General features: G+C 41.5%; 1 protein-coding gene across 1 annotated transcript in view; it reads right to left on the reverse strand.

The window, feature by feature from the left end:
- Positions 1-27584, reverse strand: part of ERGIC1 (endoplasmic reticulum-golgi intermediate compartment 1) — a 138865-nt gene that overhangs the window by 66080 nt on the left and 45201 nt on the right. The window contains exons 2-3 of the mRNA XM_089687392.1: positions 23519-23580; positions 10958-11030 (exon numbers count right to left, since the gene is read on the reverse strand). Of these exons, the coding sequence (XP_089543518.1) occupies positions 10958-11030; positions 23519-23580 (135 nt within the window). The remainder of the gene's footprint in view (positions 1-10957; positions 11031-23518; positions 23581-27584) is intronic.

Here is a 27584-nt window from a genome sequence, read left to right on the forward strand (position 1 = left end):
CTATAGTGACCTAGATAAAACGGAAACACAAAATGAAACTTGGCTTCAAAATAGAATTTAAAATTATTTTTAAAAAGCCGGAAGACAATAGCAGGCAGCAAGCAGACTGGAATTCCCATGCAACGCCCAGAAGTGACAAATTTGCTGCGCTGTGTTAGTAGGGCACACTGTACTATCATAACTTTCATATTACTACCAAGTGACAGCTCATACGTCAGAAATGCATTACTGTGTGTGTTCATGCTTCAATATCTATGCATTAAAATGATTGCTAAGAAATATCGTCACCCTAAATATCCTAAGGGTGAATACTAATCAGATACTCAAGATGTCTAGGAGAGTATTTTTGCGTGTCACTTGTATGATTCAACATGTATAGAGAGCAAGATGAGTAAACTGCCAGTGAATAGAAAAGTCTCACGAAACAGTCTCACTAGACTCACAGGAAGTCAAATGAACTTGAAAAAAATGGAATGCTTCAAAAATAATGAGCATGTCAACAAATGACACATAATTGGAAATTAACCAAAACAATTAAGGTTTAATATTCATGGATAAAGCTATAAAAAGGTTAAACCTAAAAAAAAAAAAAAAAAAAAAAAAAGGTATCAATAGGATACTGGTCCAATATTGCAATGGAGGATGGACTTGCAGCACTGATGACAACTTCTCAAAGAAGAAAAGGCACTGCTCACCAACCCAGTGCATTAGTAGGTTAATTGGATCCTGTCTAAATTGGCCCTAATATGTGTATGTATGAATGTAAGTTAGGGACCTTAGATTGTACACCCCTTGAGGGTTAGGGACTGATGTGAATGTTCAATATGTGTAAAGCGCTGCGTAAACTGACAGCGCTAGATAAGTATCTGAAATAAATAAATTAGTATGTAGATGAATGTGGCCTCAGCCAGAGCTGCTCCAGCCAGGCCTCCGGACATGTTTCACCCCACCCACCAGGGCGTGGTCACCAAGGTGGTCAAGGGACGTGGCTGGAGTGGTACTGGCTGAAGCAGCGCCGGTGTGGATTAACGTACCAGTATGTCACCCCACATCTGCAGCTCCTGCGCAGCTCACAGAGCGTGGATCCGGAAGCCCGGAGATCTGTGCTTCACCCAGACACAGCGGATCACATTTCTGCTGTGTCGAGGTGACCACATGGTATTTTACCATGTGATTTCTGAGTCCAATCCCAGCAATCACATAGTAAAACAATGAAAAGTGAGGGGAAGTATTGTTTCTCTCTGCTCTTACTGTGATAGCAGAGAGAACTGATGCTGCAGCATGTGAGTGTACAAGCAGCCTGTCAGGCTGCTAGTACATTTAAAGACTGCAGTGCCAGCCACCCCAGTGTCCATGATCACTGCCCCAGTGTAATCATAATAAATATGCCAGCGCCTGTCACCTGTCCCAATGCTCACACCATACCAATGTCCTGATAACCACCATCCCAGCATCCTGATCACCACCATACCCCATACCAGCATCCTGATCTCCACCATAACAGCACCCTGATGACCCCAGTGTAATCATAATAAATATGCCAGCACCTGTCACCTGTCCCAGTGCTCACACCATACCAATGTCCTGATCACCACCATCCCAGCATCCTGATCACCACCATACCCCATACCAGCACCATGATCACCGCCATATGCCATACCAGCATCATGATCTCCACCAAAACAGCACCCTGATGACCGCCATACATGATACCAATGTCCTGATCACCACCATACCCCATACCAGCATTTGGCATTTTAGGGTCTCAAGTGGTCAATTTTCAGATATATATATCCCATAGTTTGTAGACTTTATAACTTTCATATAGACTAAATAATATACACTGTTTTTGGTTGTTTTTACCCCAAAAATATAGCCAAAAACATTTTGGCCTAAATTTATGAAGAATGATTATTTAATTGCAAAAAAATTAACAAAAAAGGTTTTGTCCAACATTTTCAGTATATTTTCATTGATCTAGCAAAAAATAAAAAAGCCAATGGTGATTAAATACCACCAAAAGAAAGCTCCATCTGTCTCAAAAAAGTATACACATTTAATATGGGTACAGCAAAGTTTTTCAAAGAGTACAAAGAATGTGCTTCATAGATGTTGCGGTTATAAAATGAACATATAAAAGTGAACAAAAATGAACATCTATAAAAAGAGAAGGGTGCATTTGCAAGTTTTATTTGGATCACTGAGGACACCTTGACTGAAGTGTATGTAAATCAATTAATTTTTCTTTTTTGAAATATGTTGGTCTGTTAACATACCATTATAATCATTGTATCTGTTTGCAGAAGTGCAAAAAAACTACCCATTGATTGTGCCAGAAATCTTGCGAGGGGACGCCTTCCTGTGACTTCTGCTGTGCTACACTCTTACTAGTTAGCATCATTATCAGTACTCTTTGGGCTACAGACCATCCTTTATGTTATGGAGGGAGGGGGTTCTTGTTCCAGGGTTCCAACAATACTTTTTCAGAGATGCAGTACAGTGAGCAACTAATGCAGCCTGCAAATCTAAGGATTGTAAGCTGCAATATATTGCATTTTTGTTAACGGGATAGGATTATTTTAATTTTCTAGTTGTCTTTTGCAAGATGTCTAGAAGCACCAAGATGTCCTACATACTATACTTGTGTTCTTTACGTATTTGTGGATGTTGATTTCTAATTTGTGCAATCTTCAATGCACTTTTCACAATGCTTTTCTGATAATATTGAAAAATTTTTAATAGACTGTTAATGGACATACAAACTGTGATACAATGAAAAAGAACAAAAAAGGAAGAAACTCTACCCAACATGACCTCAAGCCATCCCCTGCATCTCCCACAGATCTAGATATGAAGCAGTGGGTTTGCTATGACCTCAAGCAGGTTTAAGCTAAACTCAGAAGGGAGTCACATGTAATACATCGAGCTATACAGGGCAGAGCTGTACTACCAAATTTCCAGTATGACTATAAAAACGGTGTTTCAGAATTATCAGAATGGGTAAAGCAAAGAAAGGTTAGGACCTCTAATGACTGTTCTAGCGTTCATAGCAATAAAATTACCCCAAACGGAAGATAGCAGAAAAAGGGTTCAAACCCCTGTCCAGTTTATACATCTAAGAATAGCTGTGCTTCCAATGGAGAAATTCTGCCCACTTGCTGTACAAGATAATCACCCCCAAAGTGGAAACAGGCAGAAATAAAAACATATAGAGGTTCTAACCCATTCACATTCCATCCAAAACCAAAAAGAAATTGCATGGAGTTGAGCTTTAAAGTGACACTAAACTCACAATAAAAAAATAAATACCTGCAATATGTCTAAATACAAGTGGAATGTACCTTCTCGCTCCTGAGATGGACTACATATCCACCTGTGGACACATTCAGCTCTATGCGAATTGCAGTGTGTATAGAGCAGACCATATGACCAGAAATAACAGTACTTATCAACCTATAATAGTAGCGGTAAGGTACATTACTGGAGGATATGGAATATGCACAGGACAAAAAAAGAAGCCTTAAAAGTAAAAGTAAAGTCCACTTATTAGGTTGTACCTACAGGTAATCCTACAATAAGGCTTACCTGCGGTACAGTGAATATCTCCTAAACGTGCACTGTTTAGGAGATATTCACAAAGCATGCAACCTGCGATGTCACCGTGATGTCGCTGGCACATGTGTTCCGATAGGACTGCACGCTGTGGAAATGCGCACTCCTTCACTATATCTAAGAAGTAGCATAGCTACCCTCGAACAGCAATGTCATCCTGTGGAGAGAGTAGTGTTAGAGGGACTAGTATATTTAGATGGGCGTTACATAAATAACTAAAAAACTAAAGCCTAATTCCAACTAACACAATTTAAAGTGTTACTAAACCCACATCAGTAAAATCAGTCTGTATATGCAGTAAAGCATGCTTGTTATACTCACTGTGGAGTAACCCTAAAAGGGTTAAACCTCCGCATTGTGTAAAGACTGTTTGATCCTGTCTTCTCTGATCATCCCTTCTTCTATGGTCCCCAATCCATTTGCTGATAATACAGAGCTCTAGGAGTCACTCTGCACATGCTCAGTTTAGTGTGTAGAGCAAGACTTTTTTTTTTTTTTTTTTTACTTTGGGAGGGTGCATGTGATCAGCACAGGACCAATTTGTACTGTCCAGAAAGAGGGTCAGTGGTTAAGCAGCCTCATAGGACAGTCAGAGCAAAATTAAAACTCCTCCTACAAGCTTAACCAGTGCTCAGCTGGACACTGATAGAAATCAGAAGACTGCTCTATCTGCTGGTAAGAAAAGGTATTTAGCAGTTTACATTTACTACAATAATTGCATTTCCATGTAGTTTGTACAGTGGGAGACAAGATATAGTGAATGCAGGGTCATGGGTTTAGTAACACTTTAAGCTGTTAGAGAAACATGTGTTTTCCATTTGGGAAAAAGGGGTTAACTAAATGAATAGATGCAGCCGAATGTCAGTGGCAAATAGTATTATAATGAAAGTTGAAAAATAAGAAATCAAACAAACACAATCATTACCAGTGCTCAGAGATCCATCACAGTCAAATGGGGCCAAGAATGACAACAAGTGGATTTCACCAGGAATGAAAAGCCGACACAGCTCCCCTAAAATAGGAGGATCCAGTAGCAACTACAAAAAACAGGATGGCACACGAGATTTATTAAAGACAGGTGTCAACAAATGGATACTCACAAAAGTAAAAAGATAGAATATGTTAAAACCACAATCTGATACAATGTGTAGGAACCACGTGTCCCAACATGTGTGTTTTGTGGGCGCACCCCCTTCCTCAGAGTTAAGCTGGTCAGCACTTACTATACCCAAATATACACACACACACACACACACACACACACACACACACACACAAACACACCAACCAAAACGGCCAACCATACTAGACCCTGTGGGGCAATTGTGAGGCCAGTATGGTTGGCCAATTTGGTTGGTATACGTATATACATTTATTTTAGGCATGGTATGTGCTGGCCAGCTTGGTTCTGAGGAAGGGGGTAAACTCACCAGCATAGCGGGGGTTGCATTTTGCGACACACGGTTCCTACACCTTGCATCATTTTTTGGTTTCAGTGCATTTTTATCTTCTACTTTTGTGAGTACCCATTTTTTGTGACACTTGTCTTTAATAAATCTCCGGTAATGCACTAGGTGCTTGCGCCCTCCTGTTTGTACCAAGCTTAAGTTTGTTATTTTTCAGTTCCAAAAAGGAGCACACTTTGGCAATAGTTGTGAGCGCTGTTTAAATACTGGTTTTCTAGCATGGCTGTTTCACAGAAGCCAGTCATTAGACCGACTTCTGTAGAACGAACAGATGTATGCACAGACTGAAAGTCAGCTGGTTCCTGCTAAACCGGCCAATATTTGGCCTGTGTGTACTTGGCATTACAAGCAGGATCTACAGGTAATAAAACAAAAAAACACAAATACCGGTTAATGTTATAACAGACTGCACTGTAAATGTCATTTCCATAGTTCAACTTAAGGCTAGGACTGGCCAAAATGGGTAATACTAGCATAAGTCTAGTGAATGATAAAGTTATGCGTAGACATTTGAAAAGGGTTGGCATTTTCTTAAGCACAGGTCCATTATACATTACTTTTTGACCATGGCTGTTTAAAGGTCACTAAGTAAACATGGAAATTACAACAAAGAAGTATTGTTATCAGAGTCCCAAATAAAAGGAAGTTGTGGGTAACTTTCCTGACCTATCACTGGAAAACGTTTGTGCTTTAAGCCATTACAAAAAGGCACAAAATATCAGGCAAGAAATACAGAATATGGATGCAACTGGAAATGGTTTAAAAAAATGTTTTTAGCATAATGATCACAGACATGAGAAAGTTGAAATACGGAGGGATGATGTAGGACTCCTTGGTCAGTGACTATTTCCTAGGGACTAGTGGGGGATATGGAGCTATAGAGTTTAAGAGTCAAGTGCATCCAGGAAACATTACACAAGATCTGGGAATGTCTGGAAAAGAAGAGGAGTATAGCGTGAAAACATTACACATTCGATGAGGAAATGTGTACAGGAATATCAGCTACTGCAAGAAATGCTTTACTAAAAGAAAAGAAAAAAAGAAAAAAAATGCTTAGAGAGGACGTTCAGCTGAATAATGTCCATACAGTGTACCTTACACCACTGTTGAAAGTACACAAATGACCATCTTTGTTGATGTTGATAAATGTAAGGTGATGCACTTGTGGGCTAAGAATATGCATGCATCATACATACTAGGGGAGTACAACTGGGGGAATCAATGGTGGAGAAGGATCTGGGGGTTCTGGTAGATCACAAGATTAATAATGGCATGCAATGCCAAGCTGCGGTTTCTAAAGCGAGCAAAATCTTCTCTTGTATTAAAAGAGGTATAAACTCCAGAGAGAGATATCATATTACCCCTGTACAAAATTATTAGTAAGTCCTCATCTGGAATATGCAGTTCAGTTTTGGGCACCAATTCACAAAAAGAACATTGGGGAACTAGAGAAAGTACAGAGAAGGGCAACCAAACTGATAAGAGGCATGGAGGAACTCAGCTATGAGGAAAGATTAGAGGAACTGAATTTATTCTCTCTTGAGAAGAGGAGATTAAGGGGGGATATGAACAACATGTATAAATACATCAGTGGTTCATATAGTGAACTCTGATGACCTCAGGGTGAATAGCTCTACTCAGAGGACAAGGGGGCACTCTAAATTTCTTTTGCTCCAGACATAAAATCTCCAAAACATGGAAAGGTTTCTTCAGAGTGAGAGCTGTGAAAATGTGGAATAGACTCCCTCAAGAGTTGGTTCTGGCCAGCTCATTGGATTGCTTTAAAAAAGGCCTCGATTCTTTCCTAGATACACAGAATATAACTGGATACTAACATTTATAGGTAAAGTTGAACCAGGGAATATCCAATTGACTCATGGGGGATCAGGAAGGAATTTTTTTTCCCTGCAGGAGCAAATTGGATCATGCTTTGCTGGGTTTTTTTGCCTTCCTCTGGATCAACTGTGGGTGTAGGATTATAACTTTTTTTTTTTTTTTAATGGTTGAACTGGATGGAATTTTGTCTTTTTTCAGTCAGACCATATGTTACAGCCTGTATGAAAGGGATTGCAATAGTGGATGATCAGGTGACAACTAGCTCCATAACATGGGAAATTTTGTCCTAATAACGATAAGCTAGGGCTGTGCAGCTTTAAGCTTAAATCCATGATAATAAAATATTGTTTAAATAAAGAGGCATATGTATTCTTACTTGCTTTGTGTATTTCTTCCATATCTGTGCATTAATCAGTGTGAACATTTGCCTTTGTGCAGCAGCTTCCTGAAATATAAGACCAGTCACTGCTTCCCTGTCTCCTTGTGCAGTGTGACTTGTCTGGTCTCCGCCCCTCCTGCAGTTTTCTGCAGGCAGCCTGTAGTGGGTGGGCATTCAGGGTCCCTCCCACAGCTCTACTTCCTGCACAGGCTATGTAAAGCATGATGTCACTGCTACTTTTACAGGATAACGGTTTGTAAAGACATTTGGTGTACACAAGGTGGATTTATATTCTTTGTGGCTATGAGGAATATATTTAAAAATGCCAATTTTTGTGCCCAGAGGTCAGCTTTAAGGGAGTTTGGCTACCATCAATAACATAATACATGTGTAGGTATGACCACGTTATTTGTTGATGTCCTTTAAGCCAGCTTCCTGCATAAAGTGATCTGGTTCATATCTGTTCAGATACAAAAGGCCAAAAGCCACATACAAAAGCAGAGAAGAGCACAAAAGATGATGATGTCGGCAGGGCAGGGAACCTACTGTGTTCATTTTAGTGTTTTGTCACTTCCTTTCAATGCACAAAGTTTGACCATCTGCTTTTACCTTCCCTTCTATGTATCCTGTATGTATGACAGCTCAGCCATGCATAATAATGAGAAATGCAGAATGAGGCGCTGTAAAAATTTTATCAAAATTTTCAAGTGAGCTAAACATCACACTGCCGCTGGTAAAATATGCCTGGCAAAGGGTGAGTCCGTGATCATTCATTTTTTTCTAAAACAGCAAGTGGCTACAAGCGAAAAAGGTAGCAATGGTCACAGTGTCTCCTTCGGCAGCCGTTATTACATCTGTAGCCGAACAGTAGTAACTTAAAAACAGAGCAGGTATCACCATCTGCTTTCCATTATGCCCCTCAGTTTTATTTAATACCGCGGCCTGCATTGATGACCCCTAAATAAAAGCAGGCTGTGGTACCGAACCTGTGGTTCCTAAATCAAATTCTGTTTAATACAACAGTTTACTTGGTTTTCTGTAATAAAGCAGCAGTCAGTACTCAGGTAATGTTATTCTAGCATTGTAGGACATAGCAGCAGTCACAAGGTTTCCTGTAATACAGCATACCATATACACAGTATACAGTAGTGTGTATAGGAGAAAAAGCAGAGGACTATAAATTATGTCACATAAAGCAAACCAGTGTTTTACATTAAGAGGATCTTCACCCTGTAAACAAAAATGTAAAAGTCAGCAGCTAACAAAAACAACACACACTTACCTGTCCTAGGATCCAGCAATGTCTTTACCTAACCCGGCTCTTTGTCCTGTCTTCGGGTCCAGGGGCTGGCATCTTAACTGTGGGCAGCCGACTGACTCCTTGCAGCTTCACAGTCAGTTGCCCACTATGCATATGCGAGCCATAGTGCACCCTATGATTGTTTCTGGAGGGGAATAGGATGCAGGAGAAGAGGATGCAGGGAAAGGGGGGTAATTAGGAACTTCTGCTTCATTCGCCTAGGTGGCCAGAGCAGCCAAAATCGGGTACCTGCTCCTCCTCCTCCAAATAACAGTCCAAACATGGGAAAGGAGGGAGAAAAGCAGTACTTCCCCTTTTGCGTGAAGTTCCACTTTAACTTTTAACCACTTTTCTACCTCTCTGTTCAGTACTGGAGCCTGAAGGAAATACCCAGTACTGTCACTGAAGAACTTGTTGCCCTGTAAGAGCGAAAAGTTTGGCAGCTTGTAGCTTACACAGGGCTTTGCTTTCACGTCAGATGGCAGACAGAATGGTGGGGAATGCACTGACGCAAACTTGCCCTGTATGGACATGGCACAGGTCTGCTTTATGGTCTATGTTGATAGCCACACCTTTCCTCTAAAGCACACTATGGGCCTCTTGCACATAGGAGTTAAAAAAAAAATGCCATATTTTTTATTGATCTGAATAAAGAAGCATTGTAGTCTATGGAACAAAATGCACACAGCAGTGTAAAGATTAGTTATACAGCAATGAATAAAGAGCCGTAAAACAAAAATAGAAAAATTTTTAGGCTTGAGTTCAGTACTTTTATGCACATACATGGGTTTAGGCATCTATACACATGTATACAGGCATACAGTATATTGAAACACTGGCAATGAGAAAGGATTTTATACATACGTCTGTGTGCGACTGGCCTATATGCTATTAGAGGAGACCTAGTGAATATTGCCATGTCATAAGATGCATTGTGGGACCACTGTCATGTTATAGAAGACGGACAGCTACTACATAGTAAATGCAGAAAAACCATAAAGCCACACTCACTTCTTTGCTTCTTTGGCCTGACACTTGATGCCCCTCTTTTATACCTTACAAAAGTAGAGAAGGCTAGTAGTGGTTAGTCACATTCAAATGAACTTCAATGCGACTGTCCCGAGCTCCACCACCATACTAAATTTCAGCATCTTTTTTAGTGTGCTTTAAGTCTTGGTCTCAGTTACTCCACTGATTAGACAAGCACCCACTTGGCCCCAGCAGTTAAAAAGGCGCCCCTCTGTAGTTTGTACAGTGACCATTAAGAGTAATGCAAATAAAACCATATGGAGATTTACAGGTGCAGGTTTTTGGCCCATAGAACAGGTTTAAATTGTGCCTTTTAGCAAACGTTACTATTGTAATTGAATACGTTGTGGGGAATGTACGAAGACTGGAATATCCAGAATATGAAGCAGCTTGTACATGGCAACCAATCAGCTTCTATATTTTTCTTTTGAACGCTTAAAGGTGTAATTCCAGCCAAAACTAACCATGTAAAGAAAAGATTGCTATACTTAACTATTCTAAAGCCGCTGCAGTTGTGGATAGCTTTGTAAGTTGTTGTTAGTATTTTGAATTTTATTCCTTGGGCGAAAGCAAGCCGGTGGACAGCAGCTGTGATCACTACCCGCAAAGAAAAACATAACATTTCTCTCTGTAGGTGGTGTGAACCTACCCTTAAAGAGCTTCACCATAGAAGGAAAAAAAAAATTAAAATGTCAGCAGCTACAAAATACTGTAGCTGATGACTTTTAATAAAAGAACACTTACCTGTCCAGGGATCCAAAGCGGTCCTCACCCAGGCCAGTTCCTTGCAGGTCTTCCAGTCCATGGCACCGGCATATTTCCTACGGGAAGCCAGCTGTGACTCTTCGCAGCTTCACAGCTGGCTTCCCACTGTGCATGAGTGAGCCACGCTGTGCTTTGCGAGTTGCCCCGCAACCTTCTGGGACCTGTGATGTGTTCCAGAAGGATGTGGGCAAACAGCAGGGGGCTAGGCAATTTGAGCAAAAATAGGAGTGGGTACCTATCAAAACTAGATACCCGCTCCCCCAAGAAACTATGCCAAATGTGGTAGAGGGGGGGCGCAGAGGACATAAAGCGGAACTTCACCCTGAAGGGCAAGTTGCCCTTTTAACAGAAAGCTGAAGCTAGAAGTGGATTGGTTGCCACGCACAGCTGCTCCAGTCTTCGTAAATTCTCATTATTTCAGACTGTAGATTGCTGCATGATAATCTGGACATCTGTATCAATTAACCTGTTTATTATTATTTTTATACAGAATTTATATATCACCAACAGTTTCCACGACGCTTTACAAAATTAAGCCGTTTATATTTCTGTTTCTCAGTAAATACTTACACTTCACTGGCAATAAACCCAGTCAACTCGGACAAGAAAAGAAAGGTGATGAAGAGACAGCAGCAGATGGAAACTGTAAAACAGAAAGAGCAACCATGTCAGTGGAAGAAATGAAACAAATTAACAACATAGTCACCATCATGTGAAGCGCTCTCCTATGTCAGAGGGGAAGGCACAATATGTATTGCACACACTAACCAAATATTGCTCAGATAGCAGCTGTGAGTGACTCACACACCAGGAACCAGCCGAGCGTCACTAAAAGAAAACAAGATTTCTCTATGAAAACAATAAAAAGGTCTACATGGTTTACCTAGTAACAGAAGAGTAATCATGGACACTGACAATTCATATTATATATATTTATTTTTTTAATTGCAGGTACTTCCATAGCGCTGTCAGTTTACACAGCGCTTTACATACATATATTGTACATTCACATCAGTCCCTAACCCTCAAGGGGCGATAAATCAAAAAGGTCCCCAACTCATATTCATACACTGTATATACATAAATACACATATCTATTTTTACTTGCATTAGACTCACACCCCGTTCATGCGAACCGCTGCGGGTGTGTATGTTGAGTTAACAATACCCTGAAATCGGTCTGAAAAACGCAGTGCAATTTAAAGAAATCGGATTACATAGGTGTAAATACCCATGCGATACGATTCTAATGCGGACCAAAAAAAGGGTCCTACACCTTTTTGGTGCAGTGTGATTAGAGCCATACAAAATGTATGGCACCAAATCGCACAGCACACAAATTGCATGTGATTTGCACAGGAATGCGGTGTGGTTCCTGCGTGAATCACATGCAATGTACCGCACCACATATACAGTTGCAAGAAAAAGTATGTGAACCCCTTTGGATTACGTGGAGTTTTGCATGAATTGGGCATAAAATGTGCTCTGAACATCATCTAAGTCACAACAATAGAAGAACACAGTCTGCTGAACATAATACTACACAAACATTAGATGTTGCCATGGTTTAATTGCACATAACATGTAAACATTCACAGTGCAGGGAGGAAAAAGTATGTGAACCTTTGGACTTAATAACTGGTTGACCCTCCTTCGGCAGCAATAACCTCAACCAAACGTTTCCTGTAGTTGCAGATCAGACCTGCACAACGATCTGGAGTAATTTTGGACCACTCCTCTTCACAAAACTGTTTCAGTGTAGCAATATTCTTGGGATGTTTGGTGTGAATCGCTCTCTTTAGGTCATGCCACAGCATTTCAATCGGGTTGAGGTCAGGACTCTGACTGGGCCACTCCAGAAGGCGTATTCTGTGCTGTTGCAGCCATTGTTTTGTTGAATTACTTGTATGCTTTGGGTCATTGTCCTGTTGCATCACCCATCCTCTGCAGAGCTTCAGTTGGTGGACAGATGGTCGTACGTTTTCCTGCAAAATGTCTTGATACACTCTGGAATTCATTTTCCCATCAATGACAACAATCCATCCAGGCCCTGAGGCAGCAAAGCAGCCCCAAACCATGATGCTCCCTCCGCCATGTTTTACAGTGGGGATGAGGTTTTGATGTTGGTGTGCTGTGCCTTTTTTTCTCCACACATAGTGTTGTGTGTTCTTCCCAAACAACTCAATCTTGGTTTCATCTGTCCACAGTATATTTTGCCAGTAGTGCTGTGGAACATCCAGGTGCTCTTTTGCAAACTTCAAACGTGCTGCAATATTCTTTTTGGACAGCAATGGCTTCCTCCGTGGTGTCCTCCCATGTACTCCATTCTTGTTTAATGTTTTCCTTATTGTAGATGTGTCAACAAAAATGTTAGCATGTGCCAGAGATTTCTGTAGGTCTTTAGCTGACACTCTGGGATTCTTCTTTACCTCATGCAGCATTCTGCACTGTGCTCTTGCAGTCATTTTTACAGGACGACCATGCCTAGGGAGAGTAGCAACAGTGCTAAACTTTCTCCATTTGTAGACAGTCTGTCTTACCATGGACACATGAACATCAAGGCTTTTGGAGATACTTTTGTAACCCTTTCCAGCTTCATGCAAGTCAACAATTCTTGATCGTAGGTCTTCTGATAGCTCTTTTCTGCGAGGCATGGTCCACATCAGACAGTGCTTCTTGAAACCAGTAAACCCAAAACAGGTGTGTGTTTTTTTAAGGGCAGGACAGCTGTCAGCAACACATCCAATATCATCACACTGATTGGATTCAAGGTTGGCTCACTCCTGGCTCCAATTAGCTCTGGGAGAAGTCATTAAGCTAGGGCTTCACATACTTTTTCCTCCCTGCACTGTGAATGTTTACATGTTATGTGCAATTAAACCATGGCAACATCTAATGTTTGTGTAGTATTATGTTCAGCAGACTGTGTTCTTCTATTGTTGTGACTTAGATGACATTCAGAGCACATTTTATGCCCAATTCATGCTAAACTCCATGTAATCCCAAGGGGTTCACATACTTTTTCTTGCAACTGTATGTGAACCCAGGCTGAAGGTGAAAGAAATGCCAAATTTTGGGTTGTCGCCAGAATTGGAATAGAGGGGTAATCCGCCAATGAGGAACTAACTGGTGAGAACTTACTGTTTTGGCTATGAATCAGGAAATTAGAAACTCCATCAATCGGACCCAAATGGGAGACGACCAAAAAAAGAACAAAAAAAACAAGGGTTTGCTTTAAATTCTACTTTAAAAGTAAAAGAAAGTCAGATTGGCTATGCTATATGGAAAGGCTGTGTAAATCTTAGAACTGCACAGACAGCAATCCCATTATAAACCAGGAATGACCACTTCTATATAGTATTGCCTATGTGTATGTAACGGTTCGCCTGCAGTTTAGTTTTAATGTTTAACGCCCATGATTCTAAATGTTAAATCAGAAGCCTTGGTGTTTGGGTATTTGACGTTTTGTACATATTAGGCACCCATCACCTAATTTCTAGATATCACCAGGACAAAAAGACAGATGTGCAAATGGTATACATTTTTAGTCAACAGCTTATTGTGCCAAGTGGTGCAACATAAACATATCAGTACCTTTCACTACAAATTAATGCACACACAGTATATTACACAAGTGCACACCTTTAAGTGCACTTTGGTGAAGAAAAGCTCTTTGCGGGCCAGACGCCTCCAGACCTGTTACTGCCATTGATGATCTGTGCCCAACGTAGTACAATGTAAAAGTAAAATGTATCCAAAAGTCATTAATACGCATCAGTCAAAGTGTGGATATACACTATATTGCCAAACGTATTGGAACATCCCTCAGGATTCAGGTGTTCCAATCACCTCCATGGCCACAGGTGTATAAAATGAAGCATCTAGGCATGCAGACTGCTTCTACAAACATTTGTGAAAGAATGGGTCGCTCTCAGGTGCTCAGTGAATTCAAGCATTGTACCGTGATAGGATGTCACCTGTGCAATAAGTCCATCCATGAAATTTCCTTGCTACTAAATATTCCAGGGTCAACTGTTCGTGGTATTATAGCATCATAAGAAACAGCAAGAGCAGGGCCAGTGCATGCTGAAGCACACAGTGTGCAGAAGTTGCCAACTGTCTGCAGAGTAAAATAACTAAAAAGACCTCCAAACTTCATGTGGCATAAAAATACATCAAGAACTTCATGGAACGGGTTTCTATGGCCAAGCAGCTGCATCCAAGCCTTACATCACCAAGTACAATGCAAAGCCTTGGATGTAATGGTGTAAAGCATGCCGCCACTAGACTCTAGAGCAGTGGAAACGTGTGCTCTGGAGTGACCAATCACGCTTCTCTGTCTGGCAATCCAATGGACATGTCTGGGTTTGGAGGTTGCCAGGAGAACGGTACTTGCCTGACTGCATTCTGCAAAGGGAAATGTTTGGTGGAGGGGGGATTATGGTGTGGGGTTGGTTTTCAGGGGTTTGGCTTAGCCCCTTAGTTCCAGTGAAGAGAACTTTTAAGGCATCAGCATACCAAGACATTTTGGACAATTTCATGCTCCAAACTTTGTATGAACAGTTTGGTATGGCCCATTCACCAAAGTGCACAAAGCAAGGTTCATAAAGACATGGATAAGCAAGTTTGGGGTGGAGGAACCTGACTGCCTGCACAGAGTCCTGACCTCAACCTGATAGAACACCTTTGGGATGAATTAGAGTGGAGACTGTGAGACAGGCCTTCTTGTCAGACATCAGTGCCTGACCTCACAAATGCACTTCTGGAAGAATGGTCAAACATTCCCATAGACACACTCCTAAACCTTGTGGACAGCCTTCCCAGAAGAGTTGAAGCTGTTATAGCTGCAAAGGGTGGGCCAACTCATTATTGAACCCTACTGATGACTAAGGCTGGGATTCCATTAACGTTCATGTGCGTGTAGAGGCAGGCGTTCAAATACTTTTGGCAATATAGTGTATTTTAAGGCTTCCAGATAGGACCTCTGCATTTCTTCCATATTAAAAACAATGAAAGTATTCAAGGTATCAGCCTATAGCCTTAGCATTCCTTCTGTAAGCAGTCCAGGAGAAACAATGTGAGTCCCACATTCTATTGGCAGAGTTGTTGTGGTTTGTGACGGGGGAGATAAGAGGCTAAATGCATTAATATGGTGAGGCAGTGAGACTTCCGCCCAGCACAAAATCCCAGCAAAGCTGATTAGTCACTTCCACAGCTTATGTACTGGGTAGCTGCATTCACAGCTTACAAGGTCCTTGGTCCTACTGAATGACACAAAAGGAAATCACTGAGACTACAAGAAGAAAAAAATCAAAATGTGTCATATTCCAAAATGGACATCATTAAGGCAGCGAAGAGAATGGGATACAGACAAACATAGCCAAGTAGATAGATTAGATAAACAGCTAAATACTGTACTGAAGGCTCAGTTTAGGAGTTTTGTTTAGGCTCCCCCTTCTATATTTGGCAGCCATTCACTACTCAAGCCATTCTGACATACTAGGATAACAAATGGGCAATGGATGAGCTATAAACAATTATAGCAATTCATCTATAAGAATAGTACTGAAAATGTAGGCAATTTTTTTTTGTACATGATGGTACAATACCACTTTTGTGCGTTACAGCCGGTTAAATCATACTATATTTACGGTGTAGGTTACAAATATTTGATGTAGGATTTTTTCTTTGAGGCTACATTCACGCCTAAGTGTCACGTCTTCAATGATTTTAAGCGGTTTTTTATTTATTTTTTTTTTAGCATAATTGCCACTTTTTGCCAATTTTTGCCACTTTTGTCAGGTGTTTTTCAACTAAAATCTGTGGAATTCTTCTGAAAATAGGGCACAAAGCTGCTGTCTGAGCAGGAAAACGTGCGACAAAACGCTTGGGAAAAAAAAAAAAAAAAAAACACTCGAAGAAAAGTTAATGTTGCACATTTCAAGCATTTCCATTGAAGTCTATGGGGACAAAAACACTCAGTTCTGCCTGAAAAGTAGCTCATGTACTTTTTTGAGCAACATGCAGTTTGTTACAAGTGACAAGCTCAGATGTGAACAAGGGCTATTGAAAACAAAATTTTTTTGCTTGTTGAGCGTTTTTCAGCTTCAAGCTACAAAAATCCCAAATGTGAATGGGGCCTGAATTGAGATCATGCTCTAATGCTCAACCATTATCTAATGGGTATTTCCAGTGCATCAGACATATAGTCAAGCTTCATGACCAGGAGTGACTTTTGTAGAGTGAAACAGTGACTCATGACAGAAAATGGTAGTTTGTTTTTGGTACATTTATACTTCCGCTGGCATTCTCTAGTTTTGACACGCACCTAACAGATGGTGGGGACAGATTTCAGCAGTACATGGACAAATGGACAAATGTGTGGTTTTAAATTACTCATCATGGCTGCATATGCTTTTTTTAAAGCAATGTACAATGAATGTACAATATACGTAAAGCGCTGTATAAATTGGTGGTGCTTTAAAATATCTGTAATAAATAATACGTATGAATGAAATGTCTAGTACATCTTTTCTCAACCTTAAAATAATTTTCAAACATCAGGGAACCCATGCATAAAAAATGATTGCTTTAGCTCCACACTGTATGCTTATCAGCTATTAACCGCTTTTCTGTATGACAATTTTTTTTTGTGTGTAATATTCATGAAAGGAGACAAATAATAAAAATGTCCAGAAAAGAAAAGCAGACAGTAAATTATTTAGTGTCAGTGAAGAACTGCCCCTGTGCGGACATTGGAGAAGAGTAACCTTGCACTGGTGCCCAGTGGTGAAGTGTCCATTTATATTGGTGGTCATTGTAAGGACCCCTTGCTTTGGTGGTTGGTGGAGAAGCGGCCATTAATGTGCCCCCTTACATGTGTGGTCAGTGGAGGAGTACCACCTTCATTGGTGGTCAGCAAGGACATTCCCCCTTACATTGGTAGTCAGTGAAGAAGTTCCCCTTTACACTACTGGTTACTGAAAAAATCCTCCCTTTCATTGGCAGTTAGTGGTCCGCAAAAAAGATCATCCTAACTTTGGTAGTCAGTGAAGAAGTGTCACCTTGGTGGTCAATAGCAGACTGCAGGGTTCCACTTAGAATTAGGGTGTGTGTTCCAACATAGCCTTAGTATATGTATTTGTCATTTTTAGTTAGGCCCCTAGTAGAAGTCAAGACTATATTGCTGCCTTTGTCCACATAGGGGAGCAGGGGCGGACTGACCATTTGGAAACTCGGGCACTGCCCAAGGTCAGTAGGGGGCCCCATGAGATGCCCCTGGTACCTTTTTCATAGGCTTTTTTGAGTTTGGGCAAGGACACAGGGGCCCCATGATCCCCTATTGCCCGGGAGCCCCATGAGTTGTCAGTCCGCCCCTGTAGGATTTCACAATACTGCAGTAGTGTTCTAATACCCCCCCCCCCCCCAAAAAAGAAAGGTTCTATTGCATGGTCCATATCAAGTGGAACTACTGTACACTTCATTTGAGCACCACAAGCGCCATTTCACTGATTTTTAATATTCAAAGCAAACTACCCCATTCATCCATGTCTCTAGGCTTTAGTTTGCATATAAATCACTTTGAACAGCATCCCCTAGCATTTGGGCCATGGTCATCTTGAATAAAGGCAGATTATTCAGGTAGCATTTACTTCCTGGAATCCACCTGTCCTTAGCTCAGGCAGGAGGGTGTGCTTAGCTGAGAAGACCCCTCCTGAAGACTCCTGGGATGTGTGACATCATTTGCCTAGGCATGAAATCTAGGAAGTAACTGATTGAAAAAAAAAAAAAAGGTTTAAGTAAATATGATATACTTTCCTATCCATTTACCAAGCAGCATAAGAATTACAAATAGTCAGTGTTGATTGAGAGTGCGCATTTCTGCTTTAGGAACAGAAATGTAAAAATAAATACTGTATGTTGTAGGATTCTAGTATACAGAACAGCAGAGGAGATAAAACTTACACAATGCATAGACAAACAAGTAAAGGCAAACTCTGACACAATAACAGCCAGTGCTGGATCATATGGGTTCATATGACTGTTTGCTGGTACCGGTGTTCCCTTTTCTGCATTACTAACCAGCTTGGGATATGGGAAGAATACAATCCATCCTGCTTGTTAGTTGCTCAACAGCTGCTTGCCATGTGACGTTTATTTGCATTAAAGCTCCCCCATGGATCAGTGCTCTTTAAACGTCTTAAGTAGTGGATTGAGCAGACTGTCAGAGCAGGTGGTCAGAGTGGCAGTAGGCAGGAGGGACATGAACTGATCGCTCTCAGGGTAAAACAGCTTTACTTCATTAGGTCTCTTCCTTCCAGCAGACTTTACAAGGATCATTCTTGTTTATCAGAATGGTAACAATCTGCTCTGTGTGCCACTAAGCAAGGTCCTTTTAGCAGTACTTGACACGTCACAAGTGGCGAATGTTAGAGGTTCTCCTAATGTTTATAAAAAAATAAGAGCTGAGCTTGTTACAACAGTGACACCCGTACAATTATTTTATGTTCACTCATTTTTACTTATAGTGGTATTAAACCCAAAACCAAAAAGGTGATATATTGCAGCTTACCATTCATTAGATGTGGTGGCTGCATTAGTTTTCTTTTTTTACTTTCCAGTAACACACCTCCTGGCCAGTAACACACCTCCTGAATTAGAATGCTTCCACTCTGGATGAAGGAGCACTTTTAGATAACAGCATTGTTAATCTGGGAAGGGCAATGTTAGATGTACTAGTAAATTTAGATACACTAACAAATTGAAGTCAAACTCACACTGCAGTTACAGTAACAATTTTTGTTCATTTCAGGATAAAGGCTTTAGCAGCACAGAAGCTAAATGGTTAGCACTTCTGCCTGGCAGAAGTAGAGTTGTTGGTTCGAATCCCAGCCACGGCACCTCCTGCCTGAAGTTTGCATGTTCTCCCTGTGCCTGCATGGGTTTCCTCCGGATACTCCAGTTTCCTCCCACACTCCAAAGACATGCTGGTAGGTTAATTGGATCCTGTCTAAATTGGCCCTTGTATATGAATGAGTTAGGGACCTTAGATTGTATACCCCTTGAGGGTTAGGGACTGATGTGAATGTACTATATATATGTATACATTATATACCTCATTCACAGATACTGCCCAAATCGCCCACTCCGCTCCTCCCATGATATCCTCCTCTCTAGCTCCCTCATCACCTCCTCCCACGCTCGCCTCCAGGACTTCTCCAGAGCCTCTCTCATCCTCTGGAACTCCCTACCACAGCATGTCCGGTCAGCCCCCACCCTGTCTGTCTTTAGGCGATCTTTGAAAACTCACTTCTTCAGGGAAGCCTACCCCACCTCCACCTAAGAACTGTACTTGAATCACCTCCGCCAGATCATCCCCCGCAGCTATCACCTTTTGTATCATCTCCCCCTTCCTTTAGATTGTAAGCTCCACGAGCAGGGCCCTCCTATTCCTTCTGTACTGAAATGTATTGTAATTGTACTGTCTCCCTTATATTGTAAAGTGCTGCGCAAACTGTTGGCGCTATATAAATCCTGTATAATAATAATGTAAAGCGCTGCGTAAATTGACGGCGCTATATAAGTATCTAAAATAAATTTTAAAAAATAAAATATATAAATTCTGACATTGTGAGCACCCTTGTCAGTGGTAAATGGTTTGTCTTAACTGATACATTTGTAGAAAAGCTTGTTCTTTTGGGGGAAAAAAAAAAACAAACATGAGGAGGAGGAGGGAGGAGCACTTTAATTAACAACTCACTAAAAACTAATGAAATTTACAAAAATGACCAGACTGCAGTTAGATCTCTCCTTCTACTAAAGGGCACACAAACATGCAGGACTACATACAGAGGCCATTTGGTGTAAGACGAGCAGCAGAACATGACTATCCGGGCATAAGATAAAGCTAAACTCCAGGGAACATAGCCGTGGGCACTGCAAGGGTTAAATCAAGAAGCACTTTACCTTATACCTCACCCCCCCCCCCCCCCCCCCCCCATCCTCTGCTCTGTGCAACCGGTCCTCCAAAGCCACTACTAGCACTCTATCATTTTCAGGTACTCTGATGTCATCAGGTACAATGCAGGACCAGCAGTCCTGCACTAGAAACAATGACACCAGACCGACAACCCAAAGCGTTGGAAAGAAGAACAAAGCGCTGGCTCTCAAGTGAGAGAGTGATAAGTGAAGCATAACTGCTTTTTGTTTTTTTTATTTTAATGTTCTCCTGTACAGAAAAAAGGCATTTAACCCTTGCAGTGCTGGGGGAGCTCCACTGCAAGGGTAACTTTGGGTAATATGCCCCAGACCTCAGCTTTAATCTTTTGAGTGGGAATGATTTTTTTCAGCCATTAAGTTCTTTTCCTAAGAGAAAGACTGCTGATGCTATCTGATAAAGTCTGGAACATATTTCAGAAATCTGTTGTGGCTCAGCCCTGCCCAGTTCTGCAAGAAAGTATAGTAATCATTTATTATCTGTGCCCAGACTATGGACATTAAAGTATTGATATATTCAGAAAAATGCAGCCACTGTGTGTGCGCATGCTATAATGGACTGTAATTCAGTACATACAGTAAGCACTACTGACTTCCAACAGCAGTATGGGCGACTTTCCCTTTGCTGCTGGAACTTAAGAAAGGAGTCGGGCTGAGTGCTTCTTTGCTATTTAAGAGAAGCTTTGTATTTTTAAATAATGAATACAAGGCTTCCTCGAATTGGACGAGGTGAAAATTTTCACACCCCGCCTCTCTACCTCAGCCAATCAGGAGAAGCCTTGTATTCACTGAAAACATACAAAGCTTCTCCTGAATGTTGGAGAAGCACTCAGCCCGACTCTTTAAATCCAGCAGCAGACAAAAGTTGCTTGTTCTGCTGCCGGAACACAGCACTGCTTACTGTAAGTAGCTAATGTGACTACTGTTCATTACAGCACACACAGCAGCTGTTCTGGAATGGTAATCGGGTAGGCTTGGCCCAAACAAATTTAGGTTTTGTTCACACTTGTGCGAATTCAAAAATCACACAATTTCCATTGTGGCTTTGGAGTGCAACTTTAATGCATTTTGATTGCTAGAGAGTGAAGTCGCACCAAAAGTAGTGCAGGAACTTTTTCAAAGTCGATTGAAGATAGGAATCTCTAAAATGATTATGCTGGCCCCTAGATTTGTCAGGAACTAGTAGGATCACTTTTTTTTTTTATTAAAAAAAAAAAGCTAGTAAAAAAAAAAAACAAAAAACAAAAAAAAACACATACATACATCTTTGTGAAGGTTTGCTTTTAGATTAAAAAAAAAAAAAAAGAAAAAAGAAGAAAAAAAGCACACGCTCTTCCTTAAACAGTAGTTACTACGTCACTCTCAGTAATCGCTGTTCTTGGCCACGGGAAAGCACAACCTGAAAGATTAATATACACGACACAAGGAGGCCATTGTTCAGATATCAGTCTTGTGCAAATCAGTTCTGATGTAAAAAAAAATAAATACCAGGAAGAAATGTCCTAGCCAGGGAAAAGAGACATGTGACTGGAATGTGAATTTAATTTTAAGCAGAGATCAGTTTTCTCATGTTCAGAAAAAAAAATTTATTAGCTTTTTGCAAAAGGAAAAAAGGGCTGAACCTCAGAATAAAAAAATCGCTAAAATTTCATCTCCCCCCCTGCAGGGATTATATGCTTTTTTTGTCTAAAGGAATTGTAACAAGCACTTACCTTATTCCTCACTTCCTTCAGCTTTAAAGAGAATCTATAATTTTGCATATTTAGGATAAAGTGACAGAAATATTTGATTGGGGACCCCCTCAAGGATTCCTACTACCTTTCCTGCACTCCCTAGCTGCTCTGTCACTTGTGAAAGCCCTATTTCCAATAGGGATGCACCAATACGGACTGCAGTGCCGATACTGAGTACTTTCATGAGTACTCGTGAAAATGCTCCGGATACCCGAAATCGATACTTTGCGATGCGATTTGCAACAATGCAAAATGTATGGACGCAAATTGCACCGCAAAGAATAGCATGCGATTCCTGTCCAAACTGCATGCGGTTTCCCCATTGCTCCTGTGTGAACCAAGGCATATCATAGCCTGATTTCACACAGAAGCAGTGCGCAAAACCTCACTGCAGTGATCCTATGCTGAGCGGGAGAGAAGGGCGTGTGGGGGTTGCATACCTTGGTGTCGGCCATCAGGCGGAGGATGGAGGCGGATTAAGCAGCAATGCTCCAGATTTTCTGCTGCAGGAAAGAGGGAAAGCTGCTGGGGTTTGAAATCCCCGTGGGTTTCAATCCTTGCAGGGATGACTGAAAGGACCATCTAGCCGTAATGTCATCCCTGCAAAGAGAGAAGAGAAAGCCCTCTACTTGCAACCGCAAGTGGGAGGAAGGAAAAACAGCGCAAAATCGCAGACCGAATTCTACAGCTAAGAATCCAGATCATTGCCGCTTAATCTGCCTCTATCATCCACCTGATGGCCGACACCAAGGTATACATCCCCACACACCCTTCTCTCCCTCCCTCTGCTCAGCATGGGATCCCGCACCTCTCCTGTGTGAACTCGGGCTATGACAAGCCTCGGTTCACACAGGAGCAGTGGGGAAACCACAAGGGGTTGGGACAGGAATCGCATTCCTGTTCAAATTGCATGCTTTGCACTGCATTTTGCATCCATACATTTTGTATCCATACTTTTTGTATTGACGCAAATCAAAACGCAAAGTATCAGTACTCTGTATCGGCGAGTACTTGACCAAAAGTACTCGCCGATCAAAAAAGGGTATTGGTGCATCCCTAACGTCAGTGAGCAGATACAAGGTTAAGGACTTGCTTCCTCCTTTATGTGACAGTGCTGAAGGTTGACTATTGTCCCCTTAGGCCTAGGTACTACGTCCTAGGATGAATCAGAGGACACCTGCTTCTACATGCTTGAAAGTAATAAGCATTTCTCAGCCCCTGTGCAAGTGAAAGGAGCAGTAGGGAGTGCAGCAAAAGAGAATGTCAATGGGTGGAGGCAGTGGCCTAGAAAAAGAACATGTCACTTTGCCCCTGAATGGATCCAACCCAGGAAGGTTCTTTCCAGCTTTATAGTTCCCTGAAAAAAAGATGTAGTAAAAGCTCCAAGTAAAGAATTACTCACTGATGGCTCCGGTGTAAGTTGGCTGTGTGAGATCTTTGGGCACCTTCCGGTAGATGTCAAACCTTAGATAAAGAAAGAAAAAAGATCAAATATAAAAATGTTTATATTAACAATATATTTGGTTTATGAAAGAAAGCTCATCAGTGCAAGTAACATTAACATTTAAACCAGGGGTAGGCAACAGTAAAGAGGTGGAGACCTTCCTGAAGAACATGGGAGAAGTCAAAGATCACGGGCCCAGTGTCACCACCTCCCACCCGATTTAAACCTCTGATTGCCGCACTACTGTGTCACAATTGCATGCATTGCATGGCAGTCATGGGTTTAAATCAGGTGGTGATGAGCCAACATATCGCTTCCTCACCACCTGTCACACACTCTTGGATCAGTTTTCAGAGGAGCAGCAGTGCCTGCTGCACTTGTAAATGAGCTGTTAGTTGCATTCGACAGTAGCACCCTTACGGCTCGTTCACACGCAAAGTTGGGGGGTGATAAAACCCTGCAGTTGAGTCGCGGTTTTACCAACCCCAATCCCTAACCCCTTTAGCTGCTGAGGCAGCAGCCAAAAAGGTATACACATGCTTCAGCAGGAATTAAACCTCCTGTTGCTTTTGGAGGGTGCTACCGCCTGCCAATCATTACCCACTGAAGTAAATAGGGCCATTCTGCAAGCACCCAGCAACTGCATGCTTCTGTGAGGTCTAAAGGGTTAAATTAGGTGGTGAGAAAGCAACACAATGCTGCTTGCTTTAACCCCTTGTTTGCTGTACTGCACAAGGTTGCAGGGCACTTGCAGAATGGCCTCATTCACTTGAATGGGTGATGCGTGGCAGGTGCTACACCCACCAATCATGACAAGGTGTATAACTCCTGCTGCAGATGCAACATGTGTACACACCTTACTGTTCTGAGCCCCCTATAAGGCTGCTTTCACATGGATGTGCTGCGGTCTACCTGCACCACGAGTGTAGTGCAGTGCATCTGCAACTTTCCTGGGTTAGCTGTACTTTGCCAGAAGACTTCAATTATATTCTGCAGGTGTGGTGCACTTTCTGAAAGCACACCAAAACTCCTGCAGTCATGAGTTTTGGTGTGCTTTCAGAAAGTGCGCCACACCTGCAGAATATAATAGAAGTCTATGGCTAAGGGCAGAAAACCCACAGAACAGCTGCAGGTATGCTGCACTGCGATTTACTCATATCGCATCAGTGTGAAAGCAGCCTTATGCCATTATGTCCAGTGTATTGCTTCACACTGACCTGGAGATCTCTACATTCCTGCTACTAGCACCACTCTGGAGACTGCTAGCAGGGATAAGTGGTGGAGTGCAGTTGCTATCATTCCACATGGACAGGAGCCGGCACTACAGAGGAGGCATCAGATTATGCAGCTCTTGCTTCCTACTACAGCTCCAACTTTACAAGTAGTCCCTCCGCATTGCACTCTGTTTGATGCTCTGGGATGGCAGGTAAGCAAGCCCAGACCCTCGATCTACTGACCGACAAGATGGAAAACAAATACATTTTAACAGGTTCCTGGACTTCCTATTCTTGGAGTCATAAGGGACTCTGTGTGCTTCCACTACCACATGTGAAAACTACCTACAACTTCCTGGCTTCAGACATCTATCCATTCCTGATCTAAAAAGGTCAAATAGAAAAAAAGTGTTTTTAGTGAGCATGTATTCTGTAGTATTCAAAGTATAGCTGTAGACAATTTTTTTCCCTACATTAGATACTGATTTAGACCCCCGCAGCATTTTTTGCTGACAAAAGATGGAAAATTTACGGACTCACTTTTTTTTTTTATGGACAACCTGAAAAATTACATTAAAAACTAGGACAATCAATATTTAAACAGTATAAACACAATATGGAAACAATGACAATACCCATAACATGTAATTTGACTGGTTTGCACTTACAAAAGTCAACACTGCATGACAAATTCAGTCCCTGATATTTATAGACAGTTGTAAAAATCAATGATTTTCAAACAGTCTAAGTTTTATTGCAAGTTGGTAACCCTGGTCCCCCCACTAGGGAGATTCACCCTCTCTATTTGCCCTGGTGACTTATCACAGTGCCTGGAAAGTGAAAAATCGAAAAATGTCTAGAACAGGAATGGGAACACCAGTAATTTCCTCACTCCCGAAAGGATTTCTGCTTACTTCTTGTGGCTATGAGGAGGGGGAAGTGAAGGGTAAACTCCCTATTGGGTGACAGAGAAGGGGAAAAAAAAAAAAAAAAAAAAAAAAAAAAAAACTTTTTCTCCAGTTCTACTATAAAGTAGGGTAACTGACATACCTTTACAAGTCTACATGCGAGCTCTTTTTTGTTATAGTTTAATATAGTTGTAGATTATCCAATAGAAAGCTTTAAATAGCACCACTCAGATTTTTCATTTTCAGAGCTCATTAGAGATACTGTCCAAACAAACAATGGTGCACTGCTGTGAGTAGAATGGCAGACCCATAGACAAGCAGAAGAAGCAGTAGGGCTGGTTTCACATCTTTGCATCCCAATTTTTAATGTGCTGCCATTAAAACTTAAGGTGGGCAAAAAAGCACCTCTGTATTTTCCCCAGCGCATGAGTGTAAATGGGCCCCATAGAAAAGAATGGCAATCGACTTCTGCATACGCACAGTGCGCAGACATCGATCAAAATTTAGCTGTTGAACATGCCAAATTTCAATCCATCTAGGAGTGGCTTAAGACATGCATTGTGTCTCAGGATTTGTATACATCACTAAGAATGGAAATGGCACTTTGACCTGAGGAAAACATCATTGATTAACCCATTTAAGCGGGTAGCAATAGTCCTTTAGGTAGACACCCAGACCAGACAGCAGCCTTTCCGGAGAAAAACAATCCCAACTGTGAAGGACCCACCCTGTCAATAATTTCAAATCATTTAGAAAAGTACCTGATGTCCATATACCTATAATATCTATGCTCATGCCTGAGTCCGACCTTAGTGGATGGACCCATTCATGCAACCAACAAAATAGAGAAAGACCTCAGAAACTTTTGGGTTGGCAGCACAATTGTGAAAAAAAACAGCCAGATCAGACCACGTTCAGTTCACATCCAAAGTTTGTGGTGATATTTATCTGGACTGGAATCATTTTTAAAAAACTGTATTTAACACATGGGCTCATTTAATAGAGTCAGGAACACAAAGCATGCTTTCTTTGCCTTTGCTTTAAGAGCGGACGTCGCATGCCTCAGATCATTTACAGAGCATAAAAGCACCACTTTTTAAACCAACACCTATGTTCATATTCAACAGTGGCCAATTTACTATGCCAATTGCATACAATAAATCTGCCTCTAAACTGAATTAAAAAGAAACATCATCAGTTGTAAACAATAAGGGCCAATTCACACCAGTGCGTTTATCTGTGTTTTAGCGCAATTGTAAAACTCAGATCAATGGAATGACATCAGAACAACTAACATTTCCAATGTGTCCTATTTATTTATTCCAGGTACTTATATAGCGCTGTCAATTTACGCAGTGCTTTACATATATATTGTACATTCCCATCAGTCCCTAACCCTCAAGGGGTGTACAATCTAAGGTCTTTAACTCACATTCATACATACACATACTAAGGACAATTTAGACAGGATACAATTAACATACCAGCATGTCTTTGGAGTGTGGGAGGAAACCGGAGTACCCGGAGGAAACCCACGCAGGCACAGGGAGAACATGCAAACTCCAGGCAGGTGGTGCCGTGGTTGGGATTTGAACCAACGACCCTAGTACTGCCAGGCGGAAGTGCTAACCATTTAGCCACTGTGCTGCCCACACCATAACGCCGAGTTGACCTGTGTTGCACTAAAATGCAACATGTATGCAGTTTAGTGTAATGCAACGGATGTAACCAGATGTCAATGCAATGCACAGGATATCCTGTTGCCATTCGGCACAGGAGCTGAAAGATCGCAGCCTTCACTGTAGCAGCACTAACTACAGTGATTGACAGCTTTCCAAGTGGGAGAATATTCATATGTACATTGATCCAATTTGAATCAGTGTAAGTATGCAATTAGGATCA

The sequence above is a fragment of the Staurois parvus genome, unplaced genomic scaffold (assembly GCF_062004578.1).
Source record: "Staurois parvus isolate SC_StPar_1 unplaced genomic scaffold, SC_StPar_1.0 ptg000424l, whole genome shotgun sequence".
NCBI classification, from domain to species: Eukaryota; Metazoa; Chordata; class Amphibia; order Anura; family Ranidae; genus Staurois; species Staurois parvus.